This window comes from Cyprinodon variegatus, unplaced genomic scaffold, assembly GCF_000732505.1.
Source record: "Cyprinodon variegatus isolate N-32 unplaced genomic scaffold, C_variegatus-1.0 Scaffold464, whole genome shotgun sequence".
NCBI classification, from domain to species: domain Eukaryota; kingdom Metazoa; phylum Chordata; class Actinopteri; order Cyprinodontiformes; family Cyprinodontidae; genus Cyprinodon; species Cyprinodon variegatus.
The window spans coordinates 198,311-213,212 of NW_015150917.1; the positions used below are offsets into that span (position 1 = coordinate 198,311).

Consider the following 14,902-nt stretch of genomic DNA (forward strand, 5'->3'; position numbering starts at 1 on the left):
ATATATATATATATATATATATATATATATATATATATATATATATATATATATATATATATATATATATATATTCTGAGTTGAGCACTTTAGTCAACGGTGGACGGATGTTTTTATTTATGTCTGTGCTTATGTTTAAGGAACAATAAGAATGCTCCAAAAATAGGCTGAACAGTGAAAACTTGGGATTTTTAACATGACTGTGGGTAAGATGTTGGTAAGAATTACAATTTTCTTTTCCAGTGTATGAACCCATCATAGCTGAGCAATTACTTTGCCCTAGCATCAGGTAGCAAGTTATGAAGCAACTAGAAAGAACACGAAGCAAAATCCCTGCTATAGATCAACACAGGTACATTCATTTTGCACAGGAGGAGTCTAAAAATAACTGCTACTGAATATTCTGATTATTGCAATATTGAAATGCTTGAATAATTGAATCTCTTAAAATAAAAACTTAAAATCTTCTAGAACTGGGCTATATTTGTCCATTGGGATAAAGAAAGGCCCTAAGAACTGTACAGAACCACCGTCTTTAGACCAACAATTCTGAAGCTTACTTTGTTCTGAATTAGAAACCCTTTAGAATCAGTAGAAGTGAAACAAATACCACCTTGTTACTGAGGCATGGCTGTTGATTTGATTAGTTTTGAGTTAAAGGTGAAAAATAATCCAAAGCATGAACATTCAGACCAAAGGGGGGTGAGATGCTGTAAAGGAGCGAAATGGCAGCAGGAAATCTGTAATATAAAAACAGCTAAAACCAAAAATGTAAGTCTGTCTTAGTTATTCTTTTAAGCATCATGAGATCTGGTAACAACAGGTCACCCACATCAAAAGCTGAGGATCAGCCCACAATTAAGAGTGTTATTTCCACTTTTCATTTTTAATTTAGACATTTCAATATAATGCAACCTAACACTATAATGATGGCACCGTTATACCATTGCATTTTTGCTTTAGGTTATACAGTAAGGATATCATACCCGGCCATCCCTATTCCCAATAAAATACTAATTATATATTGTCTTTAATGAATATATATATTTTAATGCTTATAAAGGTACATTTTGTAAACCAAGTTCAATACAATGTAAGTCTAGGAGGCAGAGTTTGGGTCGCAGGTTTGAAACTCAGCTCCGTCCCTTCAGGCTTTGTGTCCACATTGCCTACAGATGCTGATTAGAGGCCTGTTAGCACCAGGCTTTTAGCTAGCCATGCGTTTAGCTGTACATTGTACATAAAAATGACAAATTGTACAGCCTGTTTTTCCTCCGGAAACTTCACTCAAATGTTCAAAATTTGAATTGCAAATGTCTTGCGCATCGCGACTCGCTTACTATTGGTCATATATTGGCATGACACAGTACGTATGGACGCGGTTATTGATGGAATAAACTGATATCCCTACATACTATTTCATTGACTGGATCAAGCACTTTGCGCTGTTTGCAAACAGGTCACCTCGAAACTTTGAAAAGTTTACGAAATCTCATCGAGTGCCTGATATATAGGATTATTTTGGAGGTTTTTCTGTTCTTTATGAGAATACTGTCCTTTAGTGATGGGTTCATGAGACGACATGAAACGTTTCAACACATTTGCAAACTGTATTGATATAGTTTTGATACTGTGTCACTGAATACTGACACCTGCTGGACATTTAAAACTCCTACAGGTAGCCTCTTGACTAAACTGACCTATAATATGATTTAAGCTATCGTTTGCTGTAATGTATTATTTTATATCTATAGTTTGAATTGAAAATACGTTTGCAATTTTTAGATGCAATCGATCAATGTCAACATACAACGGGAAAATCTAAGTAAATCTTTTAATAAGGATGTTTGCGGATTTATTGATCAAATTTTTTTTCCAACATAACTGATAAGGAGTTCGGAGAAAAGATTAACAACATTGAATTAGTAATCACAGGATTCAACATGGAATTACTGGGAATCTCCAGCAACATCAATTGAAAGTTATGTATAAATTTAGAACTTTTTTCTTTCTTATTGTCAATATTTACTAGATACTATTTCTTGTTATGATTTAAAGAATTCAATTCCAACACTGACAGCAAACAATTCCAAGACCAGCAGGGATTATAACTCAAATTAGCCACCCCATGCCTCCTGTTCCCTACCAGGAAGGATAATTGTCATTTAACAATACGAAGCTTTAGCCACCATACGGCATGGCCACGCAAACCCTGAAAAATTCCTAGCTAAAAGCCTGGTTGACACCTTTGTAAGGCAGCTTTGCTCAGTGTGCCAAAGGACAACTCTGGCTAGAATATAGCTTGCCACCATCAGTGTGTGAATGTGTGCATGAATGACTGAATGAATGTAGTGTAACATTTGGCCTCCCCTAACTTATAAAGGAGCTACATAATTACAGGCCATTTACCATTTATTTACACATACAAGGTGCTTGAAAAGAGTCATTGCTCCATAAACACGTGTGTCAGTGTTTGTGTTTCATAGTACCATGGGCACGTAACAAAGCTTCAGCAGTAAAAAGAGGAGCTTGCAGCATGTCCGCCGTCTCCACTATCAGCATGTCCTTCAGCCTACGCAGGTCCTGAGGCCGCAGGCCTTCGTACAACTGAGGAGGAGAAAAGGACAGAGACAAGACAAGAATTAACAACTTAAAGGAGGGGAGGGGACAGAGGTTACTGGTGATTTTAAGGTCAAAGCAACAACTTTGACTACAGGCAAATAAAAAAAAAATGCCCACACAAAAAAACCAACATAACAGGTTTGGCAGTGGTTGACAAAAGTGGATTAAAATTCAAATAAATGTACCACCAAAAGGCTGAGAAAAAGAGAGCAATGATTGTAAATGATTGCTGGGACATGACTTAGCCATGCGAGATAGGATGATTAACGATTGAGCAGATACAGGTCACATGCATAACAGCAGACTGACATTTTTTTGTATGAGATGGTTTGTCTGGATGAACTGGACAACAACAACAAAAAAAAAAATCAAATATTTACTTTGAAACACTGGATTAATAGGTTGTCTTTTCTTTTTTTCTTTTTTTAGTATAGCATGACAACAGCTGTGTGGGATTAGTGAGTGGAAGGTATCCAGTTCATGTTAATTTACAAAAAGACATAACGGAAAGACTAACAGCAAAAAGCTGCTCTATAGAAAACAAACCTTTAATGCTTTGATGGATTCTCAACATGACAGACAGAACTACACTTAACAATAGTCCAGGCGAAAAATAAAAAAAAACAACATTCTAAACAATGATAGGCACAACTAATTTCCACCAACTGTTGGAGGGTTTTAATTCTGTACCTCTCTTCGATCGAGGGCTGCATACTCTGCTTCTATACCCTCTGCCTCAGGGGCCAGAGAGAAGACCATCTGTGACTCCAGGCTGAGGGCCAAATCCTTGTGGTGCTGCTTCTCCGCACAGTCACATGGAGTCTCGCGGTTTTCATTCTCCACAAACAGGTCCGCTCCCCTCTGCAACAGTAACTGAGCAAGAAAAAAGAAAATGGTTTTGAATGATAAAAATTGTGATGTTGGTTATACTCACACAATTACTTTTAAAGCTTTTCCTTTTTCATGTGAAATCTGTAATCAAACCACCTAAACTATAGCGTATATGTTTAGTTAAGCAGTTTAGTGATATAATGAAAACTGGAATTAGTTAAAAGTATATAGTGATTTCTATTTAAATGTCATTTTATTTAATTTGCTTAAGACTTTATATTACACCCTAATTTGATAGACTGTATTTCTATTACCCAGTTTAAACAAGCTAATTGTTGAAATACCTTAAATGAACCCAACATTTAACAAGAAATATTATTAAGTTACTTTAAGTCACTGACTGCTGAAGCACAAACAAAATGTGCCCCTGGAAACTACAAATTTAGACTTCAAATGGCCAAAACTTAACAGTTTAAAATCAATTAAAGGGTGAAATGTTCAGCACTTGCAGCACAAACAGACCCATTGATATTGAAGCAAGTTTAAAAACAAAGCACCAATGTTTCTTTGGTGCTAACAGGGAAAAAATAAATAGCCTAGCATGTAATTACAGCAGTTTACTAAAACGTCGGTATTATTTGGCCAAGTTAGATTCCAGCATGATGACCTCAACATCCTGATAAAATGGATGGTTTTTGTGTATCTGGTATTTCATTGCTTTTCTGTAAGCGAGAGATATTTTTGGTCCTGATTTTCTTTCACTTAGGATTCAGCAGCGCTTATTTCATTGTGTTTGGTGTTTGAGAAAATGTGAATGAGAGAGAGCCCTCAGAGCTAGCTAGCTAGCTTCTTGCTGAAATCATAGCTAAATCAAAAACTCCCACACGATGACTGAATATTAATATGACCTGTTTGCAAAGCCATAGTATATGAGATGCTGATGCAGTTAAAGACAAAGTCCCTCTCTCAGACAGATTCATGGCATTCCTGCACACATTGAAGGTATAGTTCTTATTAAAATATGAAATAGTAACAAATCTCCTTTTCAAATTGATGAATGGACAGATATTAGAGGACATACTCGGCTCTTAGTCAATGTGTGATTTGTTAATGGAGATGCCAGAAGAGAAAACTTCCTACTTTGCAAGGCACCGCTGGGGGGAAAAAAATAAACAAAAGAAACCAGCAGATTTTGAAGTCAATTTTAAATATTTTGGCCTCAGAGAGAACTATGGGAAAACTGCAAAACTGATAGAACCTACACTGATAGAGCCACAGCCATGCTGGGGCACACCAAAGGTTTCATTAGCATAGTGAAAAAGATAATCTGAGCTGAGATTTTCAAGCCTGACTACCATAAAAATAAAAACAGAGACTGAGAGCTGTTGAGCAAGACCTATGAATATCTTTCTTTCATTCTTGCCACTACATCATATTTGTGTTCATCTAAACAGCCCCAGATTTTTGTCATTATGTATTAATATGCTGAAGAGTGTCATTTTATTCCTTTTTTGATTGTTGGTGTGCTACATTTTTTTTTTGGTGTGCCCTTGCTCTAAAGAGGTTGACTGTCCAACAGCACTAGTTGACCTTGCAATGATTCAGTCAGATCAATCAGAGTGTGGCATCTTTCAATGAGAACTACAATGGGCAGCGAGTCAAAAAGTGAAAAGCTTAGCATAACGTCTGTCTGACTGATTCAAATTCAGCTCTGTTCAAATGGTGCCATCTTAAAGAGAGATTCCTTTTATTACATTTGTATCTAGCATATTACTAAATCAGCACAGATTGTGTGCTATTTTCCCACTGGTAAAGAAAAAGAAGTAAAGACCACTTAATATGCAAAACAAATGTCATTATTAGACGCCTATCCAAGTGGTAGAGCACTGTGCTGCATAAACACTGTAACCGTGCGAGGTGCTTACATTTTTCCCGGTACCACTACTTCAAGGCAGCATCTTCAATGTGCTGACAGCAGATATGAAAGTTGATTTTCAATCCTTTTTAAACCTAAAAAGGTTTAATAAGCTTTTAATGAATACTGCCATCCAGGCTAGCGTCTGAATTAAAGTGCTGCCCTGTATCCATTAGTGATCCAGCTGCAGGGTCCATCCATGTTCCCCATTGCGAGTCACTCTCACTTCATTTGGTCACAGGGATATTTTTTATTCTACTCTCACTCTACTCAGCCCAGTGCCTACAGCATCGGAGACCATATATGTGTAATTGCGCTGAAGTGAAAGCAGGTTTTAAAAAGTATCGATACTTCAATGCTGTATCCGGATACAATCAATACCTAGTACAAGTGCTGTTGACAATTTTTCTTTTGGTAATTTCAAGATTTCTAGATTATTTTCACATTAAAAGAGTAAGCCTACAATTAACCTCAAAGTATTGTCAAATTAAGTTATATATATATTTTTTTATTTTGCATTTACTTGCACTGTCTGTAAATCTTTTAAGAAATCAAATTTTTGGGCATTTTTTATTCCCATGGTGATGAAAATGGTATTGAGTATGGATTTTTTTCCTGGGCATCGGGTTTTCAGTTTGGAGTTTTGTTATTGTGAAAAGAAAGTTCATAAGATTTAGCTTAAAGGTTTTTTATCTACGTACAGGTTGAAGATGTGATGATTTAATTTAATGTTTTCTCAAAGTTAAATGATATTCTTGATTCTTAAGGATTTACAAATCCAGTCAAAAGTCCCAGGCTGCATTTGTCTCCGTTGTCTCCATTTGTCTCACCCAGCTTTGTGAGCATTTCCATTACTGGTTACTCTGGCTCAGGACAGGCTTTTACCACTCCAGACTGCCAGAGGTAGTAAATATTCATATACAGATATTATATATATATACAGATATATAACATATAGACATATCTCTAAAGCTGATACATGACAAACATAACATACACATGTAATATGAGATTAAAAAATACATTAACAAAGACATAAATACATATCCTTCTCTGAAAATATCTTTTGTTATATGTATTGATTGCATAATTGGTTTTCAGGGGCTGTAACAACCTTCTGGTCTGTGCTACAAAAATCCCTTGTGTAACGATAGTGCTATGAGCTAAAAAGAAATCAAACATTTCTGCTTTCCTTTAAGTCACGTTTTTGAAGAATTTATCCTGATTCTGTTTCCATTCCATCAGTAAAAGCCAGCCACAGCTGTTGTCGGGCTACAATACATACTAACGCAGTATGGAGTAGGGAATTTTAATGTTGGGGCATAAACACACATATGCCATTATGTGGGATTTTTAGGGATAATAAACTGAGCGCAATGCAACATTCACTTGCAATAAAATTTTACAAGTATACGCATCATTCCGATTAATTAGAAAGTGCAGCGGATCTTTACAAGGAACAATTGTGCCGTGCAGACACGAATTGAGAGGACAAATGTGCGTGCACAGAGAAGCAAAGTACTATGGATTTTCTGTTGGGTTTACATCTATTATGATGTGCAATATCAGTTAATCATTTTAAATACTCTGATCAGGTCTCAAAGACACCTAAGTCAATTTATTTGACTTCATCTTCTTGTGTGATGCAGCATATGGCAGGGATTCATATATATATATATAGGCTATTCCAAGCACACAGAAGCGAAATTGTTGTGCATTTTTTTTAAAGTGGAGAGACTGGTTCTTTTCAAATATTTGAGAAAATCCTCCCCTGTACCTTTAATAGTAGAAGAAAAGAGAAATTTTCACTGCGAATCACCTTGACATATTTTATGCTCTTTTTACTTAAGGAGCAAATCTCAGAGGGCTTTTTAAGAGGGGCCCTAATAGAGAATATGTTAAAGACATAAGCAGAGTTTTTAAAAATCTCACCTCAACCGAGGTCCTCATGCCTGAGGCAGCTGCATAGTGCAGACAGGTGTTTTTCTTGTTGTCAGCCGCATTGATATCAGCACTTTCATACTCTCCGCGGTCCAGCTTGGCTCCTGTCCAAGACAAGATGATCTGCAGGCATTCGGTTCGACGCTGCTCATCTTCATTTGGTCGTGAGATCCGCGGCTGCAGCGCTCCCTCTGAGGTCATGATCTGAGGCCCCATGCAGAGAAGGTGCAGAGACGTCTCGTTGTGCACGTTACGCTTGTTAGGATTGCCATCTTTGTTTAGAAGAAACAACCTACAAGTTTTAAGGTAAAATAGAGGAGGATTTTAATTTTTACAGCTGAATCCAGAGGTTAAAGTTGGAGGTCAAACTTAGATTAGATTTTATAGAAATGTTTATGAGACTAAATGTAGAAATATCTTTTTAATCTTAATTAATTTTCCTAGTTTATGTGGAAAGAAATAAGTAATTAAACATACATTTTTTGCTTGACATGTTCACAACTTACAACCCTGCAGTCATTTCAGTCACGTAAGAATGTCATATAGGGGAGAGCAATGTAGTGAGAGAACAAATAACGGCCTTAGTGGAAGGAAAACAAACAACAACAAGGCTTTCAGCTTTTAAGATGCGAAGCTCTTGGAATCTGTAACCTATTCCAACACAGCGTGTTGCATTCCTGACAACAGATGGCTATACAGCAGGAGAGAGGGGAAAGGGGCATAAAGACAAAAAACACTAACAATTTTCTATCATATTACATTCATTTTTCCAACACATAAGGATGAGTACAATACAGATATACCAGAAATCTACTCAAAGAAAGGAAAGGTTATCATCTTCACATCAATCAACCAGGAGAGATTTTACAGAGTGGGGAAGACATAACTGAACAATCAAAATCAAGTCTCCATGTTTTTTAAAGTATTATAAGTTGCTGTTATTTTAATTCTGACCTGAGTAGGCGCATCATGGCATGTCGGGCAGCATAGTGCATTGGAGTGTTATGCTGGTAGGACTCTCCATAAGTAGCATTGGGATCCAGAGCTTCCTTGAACTGCGGGTTGCTCTCGTACAGCTGGCAGGCTAGCAGCTCATCCCCGTTGATGAGAGCCTTACGAAACTTGGTGGCAGTGTTCCCCATTTCTCCACAAACAGTCGGTCCAAACTCTAACCAAAGCGCAGCCGCCTTTTAAGTCTTCTTCAAGCTGTTGGAGCTGAATGAGCCAGGATGCTGCATGTTCAGCATGTCCTAAAGAGAAAAAAAGGGAAACCAGTTAAATCCATAATATGTGCTCCTGAGTTAAACTGTTACTTATAAACACCCACAGACGTACATCCTCAGTGTTGCTCGGGCTTCTCTGCGACAAACACAGGTGTCAGCATCACTGTAATTCTGCCCCCCCCCCTTTTTTTTTGTATAACTGAACAGAATGAGCTCAAAGCTCACACAGAGTGAAGGACAAGACTTCCTTTGGCATCACCAGGAACTTCCGCTTCCTGGTGCCAATTCTGCTGTCCCCACAGAGGCCAGAACCCATAATAAAGCCCCATACCTCCACATGGGGACTAACATGCTGAAAGCCAGCTTTCTATTTCCACCAGAGCACCATATGTTCATCACCGTTTGGACACAGAGAGGCTGATCTGTACATGATACCTACTGCATCTGCACAAACACACAAAGCACTGCATCATGGGTACATTATTCCTGATATACCTAAACTCATTTCTTCCCCTTTGTTATGCATTTTAAAATATTACCAATGATGTCATATTACGGCCCCCGATATTGATGTATTTGACAGGGGGTTTTATCTGATAGGCCAAAATAAAGTAGAGCATGATTGTGAGGTGGATGGTTTTCAAATATTTGCACCAATTTTGTGCTTTTAGCCTCCTTTTTTATCACTTTTAAAAAACAAAGTGTAGAATAAGTGTTCTTATGAAATTATCCATCCATCCATTTACCCCATTTACACTACCCTTGAAAAACCGATCCATGCCGAGACCGGTCCATGCTCAGATCAGTTAACCAGGCCGAGCTTGGTTCTGACGACCGTTTACACATCACGCTATCTCAGTTCCTCGACGCCTCGCCTCCTAGTGACGATCTACGGTATTACTGCCATTATTGAAGGAGGAAATCAAGCAGTTGGTTACGGTAATACACCAAAAGTTGTTTGCCAACCGCCATAAAATACAAGAAGAAGAAGACAAAGAAAGGTTGTAGAAAGGTTTAAAGCAGGTAGTATTGTTAATCTGCATTCCAAGCTTTCAATAACTTAAGGCTCCCTGACCAATGAATTATCTTAAAATGAAAAATACCCTGTAAGCTAACGGAGATGTCTCTGTAGAGCTAAACCAACAGTCCAGTAAAACAGAATGACTCAACAGAATGAAGTCCAGAGCAGAGCTTAAACAATCTCAATAACTTATTAATCCTATTAACAATGAAAAATGGGTAAATAAAAAATTAACAGCAACTAATTTTGTAATTAAATCATCTTTAGCGTGGGTATAGCTTTTAAAACCCACCGTTTCATAAAATAAAAAAAATAAAAAACCAATTAACTCCGAGCAGTAATTAAGTGAAATGTACAAAAGAAGGATACATTTTGCATTTGGTACAATAAAACTGTAATTTATGAATGCATTCAAAATGTGCAATGAAAGTTTGGCTTTTTCTGTTCAAATGCTTGTTTTATTGAAGTATCTTAACGTATTAGCAGTGTCCTCTTCACAATGTAATTGCTCGATGTAGTACAACTCCAGCATTGATTATTAACAACACTATCAATTTGAGCCTGATCTTTGTTGCAAAGAGTAACGGACGAAAACATTGGGTTCTAACTGAGCAACGCTGATTGATATGCATCAAATATTCACTGAGGAAGGATGAATATTATTCATATTATCGATTGTATCTTTTCACCAGGTATAACACAGATAAGCTGTCTTTTTGTTTGGCAATCACATACAATCATTTTAAAATACATTGTAGTTTGTAATAAAGTCAGGAGAAGTTCGTACAATTTGAATGATGTGGCATGTAGAAAGCAGTTATATCAAAAGCACTCATGGGTTGAAAAAAGGTGGGATTGGAATTAGACATGTGACCCAGAAAAGCACCAAACACTCTCATTCCTCAGTGCTTTGAAGGTTTTGGTCATGAGGCAGGAAGAGCACGGAAATTTGTCCTGATAGAGCAAATTAAGAGCTGGTGTGGAAACTCTGGATTCCAGAAATGTTTATATGAGCTCTGTTTAGATTATTTCTGTTTTTGGTTAACATGTGAGCAAAAAGAATTTAGGTATGATTACACAAGATATCACCACCAACAATAAAAATAACAATCAGCTGTTTGTCATGTGACTCCTGATTAGCTCATACAAGTCATGCCGTGTGTCCTTCTGTTATCTGTTTACAGCTCTTCAGGGGGAGACAGAGAAATGTAGTACACAGTTATTTACAGGAGTAAAAACACTCCGGCCTGTGAATCATTATGATTACCCCTCAGATAAATACATATTTTTTATGTAACTCTTTGATACCAATTATCTTCCTAGCAGCAGGTTTACAGATTTTGGTTTTAAGGCCCAAGAAGAACAGATCTAGTAGAAATAAGCAGAGATTGATGGAGAGTCTGGGTGTCACTACCTGATCCGTACAGGTAGTACGACCCGTACCGTCAGCTCATTTGCAAATGTGCAACCAGATAAACATCCTGTTCGCCCTCAATTTTACTTCATGAAGGAGACCAAACCATATTTTCTCTCCCCAAAAATAAGAAGCGTACTAAACTACACTGTGTGAAAGGTTATTAATTGATTTTCTGAGAAATTACATGCATTTAAATCACTGCTGTTTTATCACTCTACTGTGCCCAATCCATCCCGGAAATGGGATCCTACGCTACTTCCAGGAGCTAGCTTTTTCAGCTTTGTATTTAAACATAAATCTAGTCTTTTCAAGTTTTACTTTAGCCTCTGATTTTAATGTTATAGTACATGCATAATCTACAGAAAGAAACAACAAAAAAGCAGATCATATTTCGCTGCACAGCTCTGAGCATGTCCAACTATGACATCCGACTAGCAGTTTAACGGAGAGAATGTTAAAGGATTACAACTGTCTCAGAAAAGACATGAAATGTTTTTACATGTAGCTGAGCATTCTTTGGTGATTTAAGGATAGAAGTAAATACTTTTAGTGCCATATTTACAGCAACCTGGATGAATATCTGCTTGCACATGAGCAAATTAACTGATGGTATGGATTGTGCTTCCAGTACGGATCTGGTAGTGACTCCGATTCTGATCAAAGATCAATCTATTGAAAACTAATCAGAAAACCATCAGACTATAGGGTTAGCATTTGGTCGTAGAGCATGATGGCGTTTTCTAATGATAACAGCACCTGTGGCCAAAACACAGAACTGCTGCACTAATCTGTAGGTTATTGTAGCTCATGCTCATACTTACAGGGAGTTTTTTTTTTCTTTTTTCACTTATTTTTCAAGTCTCTTTAATGAACTCTCGCAGTTAAGCAACTGTGTTATTGCTGAATAAACTGTACTGAAACTGGACTTAATTTGCCATTTTGAATCTGTATTGTTGACAGTGTTGCACTGATACCAGAATCGGATTTGGCCCCCGATCCATTACTAAAATGGTGGTATCGAAAATGGTGGTATCGGCGAGTACCAACAAATAGGGCACTAATACCATTTTGAGAGCCAAAAGTTTCCAGGTAGACAATAAAAAGTTCTACTGGATTCACTTTGTATTAGTCTTTTTCCTGCCTCACAAATGTAGGCAGCAGCTTGACAAAGCCATGATTATATGCACACACATATAAATTTCAAACAGATGCAATAGATCATCAGCAATAGAGCATCAGTATCGGGGCCAAAAAATGGCATCAGTGCAACACTATTTTTTTTTATAAAGCACATCCTTCATTCTTTCCATCCGATAAGAGATATAACTGTTAAGTTATTCTGTTTTTAGGTATGAAAAATCCACATCCACTGTTGTTCATGGGACATGCTATGTGTGTTTTAGTCTGTGTTGGAAGTGTTTTAGACATCTCACATTTCAAATAAGGATGTGCTGCCTTCATACATTCATAGCAAGTTTTTTACAGTTAGTAGTTAATATTAACTAAACTAAAACAAGGTGAAAGAGACCGGTTAAAGACCTGGTGCATTCATTAAAAGTCAGTGGGGAAGGCAGAGTTTTCATATTAAAATGAAGACAGATTTTTCCAGCTCTAAGAAATCAGCTCATCAAAGGGGTTGGATTTTAATGCATTGATAAGAGTTGACAATTAATAAATTAAATTGATCATAATATGTTGATGTATTGATACATTGCATTGTTTCAAAGTTTTTTTTGTGATCAAGACAACCCTAGTATGTTTTTAATCAGCCCTCACATGTTCATGGCATAACCTAGTGGATAAACTGAGGTTATTTGCAAAAGCTTTCCTATCTAGCTCACACATCTCCTCACCAGCAGTCAAATGGTTTCACTCCTTGTCTAAAGCAAATTTAAGAAATGATCACTCATGACAGCATAGCTTAAGGCTCTTTTATAGTAACAACATATGAATAACTGACTAATAAACACATAAAAGCCCATCAAAGCTTCCCCCTCCCCTAAAATATTAAGTTGTGCACTGTTTCTATTGCTATGATCTTGCAAAAAGATGTTTCACTATCAGTTTTCGATTTAAAAAAGTGTGTTAGCAATTATAGATTCTTAGCAAAGCCTTTATTATTGGAACAAACTAGGCTTTCTATTTATAGTTTTTTGTTCAGTGACCGGAAGGTATAATGTTTACAACTGAGGAACTGTATAAACAGAGCTGCTGCCTGTGGAGCATGTGAAGACAGATCACAAACGATCACAAGAAGAGGAAAAAAAGACAACAACATAAACCTTGATGAGAGCTAGACATCATTTCCCACACAAAAAAAACCCGTTAGAGATGGTTAGATGCCATGTGTATTACTAATTAACCCGCCTGGCAATAGTTAACGACACTCCCACACAACAACAACTATCTAAACAGCTCGTCTGAATAACAGGAAAGAAACGCCAGTTTGTCCGCTTAGCTTCAACTTCTTCCAGAACTCTTGATGCGGGCCTTTGTGTCCCCTCATGCTGTTTACCATTTTCGCTAGCTCAAACTGACAGCGCGTGATGTTGTCATGAAGCAGACCCTTCCATATTCGCTCTTTTGTGTTTTCATTCCTACCCAATATAGACATTGAACGCTTACTGACCTCATTTTATTCAGGCTGCAAACCGCTCCGCTTACTGTCATCGCAGCTAGTTATGGGAAAACACAACGAGTCTCGTTAGCAATGTGGCATTCATAAACAAAAAACACCGTGACGCTAGCCTCTGCGTGGACTAACGTCAGCGCGCGCGCTAGCTGGGAAGCTACGAGGCTAGCACCGCTGCTAGCCAACTTCACGCTTATTAGAACAGTTGATAAACTCAGTAAACAGAGTGTGACAAGTACTGTGACTTACACAGAATGTACCTATTGTTGCTGGAAACTTGGCTTTGTGAGGTGGTTGCCAGTCACAACCGTCCAAAATAAGCTTTTAGATGTAAGGCAGTCTTTATGGAGAGACGCTGCTTAGATGAGAGATGTAGCTCACGCTGAGTCCCCGTTCACTATAGCTGACAGTCGGGTTGCCAGGTCTGAGTCCCCGTTCACCATAGATGACAGTCGGGTTGCCAGGTCTTAGTCCCCGTTTACTATAGTTGACAGTCGGGTTGCCAGGTCTGAGTCGCTGTTGTATAGCTGAGTCGGGTTGCCAGGTCCAAGTCCCCGTTAATTGTAGCCTACAGTCGGGTTGCCAGGTCTAAGTCCCCGTTCTATAGCTAAGTCAGGTTGCCAGGTCCGAGTCCCCGTTCATTGTAGCTAACAGTCGGGTTGCCAGGTCTGAGTCCCCGTTCATTGTAGCCGACAGTCGGGTTGCCAGGTCCGAGTCGCCGTTATCTATAGCTGACATTCTGGTTGCCAGGTCCGAGTCCCCGTTCACTATAGCTGACAGTTGGGTTGCCAGGACTGAGTTCGCGTTCATTGTAGCCGACAGTCTGGTTGTGAGGCACAGAGGGAAAGATGAAACGCTTATATATAAACAAAATAAGATAACATTTTAAATGTGACGGACTTTTATTTAACATAAAAATCCACAGATTGGACAAGAGTTTAATACCCATTTAAAACCATTAATAATAATAATAAAACTTGCAGTGCCAGATAACTTTCTTTTATTTATTTTATCTGGTATTGAATCTGTACTATAAAACAGATCATGCTACTTTGAAATACGTGATCTCCTATACTATCCTGCTGTTGCCACTGGTAGGGGAAAATGGGTCAAAAACAGTTGATCATGGAAGAACCTTTAAATTGAAATACGCCTACAGTTAAATTTTTTTTTTTTTTAATATATCTATATCACACAGGTTAGTTAGAGTCATAAACCTATATGTTGAGGAGCAACTGCATATAAATCTTAGCATCCCTTTGGCATGGCATAAAAATAAAGTATTTCAAGTCAGGTACAG

The 14,902-nt window shown here is 37.7% G+C and overlaps 1 protein-coding gene across 3 annotated transcripts in view; it reads right to left on the reverse strand.

Moving 5' to 3' along the window:
- Positions 1 to 14,019, reverse strand: part of ankib1 (ankyrin repeat and IBR domain containing 1) — a 45,056-nt gene extending 31,037 nt beyond the window's left edge. Inside the window, exons 1-5 of one of the 3 annotated variants that reach the window (XM_015389539.1) lie at positions 13,863 to 14,019; positions 8,264 to 8,559; positions 7,301 to 7,601; positions 3,313 to 3,495; positions 2,490 to 2,607 (exon numbers count right to left, since the gene is read on the reverse strand). In XM_015389539.1, coding sequence (XP_015245025.1) covers positions 2,490 to 2,607; positions 3,313 to 3,495; positions 7,301 to 7,601; positions 8,264 to 8,451 — 790 coding nt within the window. In that variant the 5' untranslated portion in view covers positions 8,452 to 8,559; positions 13,863 to 14,019. Of the gene's footprint in view, positions 1 to 2,489; positions 2,608 to 3,312; positions 3,496 to 7,300; positions 7,602 to 8,263; positions 8,560 to 13,599; positions 13,724 to 13,851 lie in introns of those variants that run through there. The other 2 variants (XM_015389538.1, XM_015389541.1) reach the window with 2 other exon arrangements.
- Positions 14,020 to 14,902: the final 883 nt, after the last annotated feature.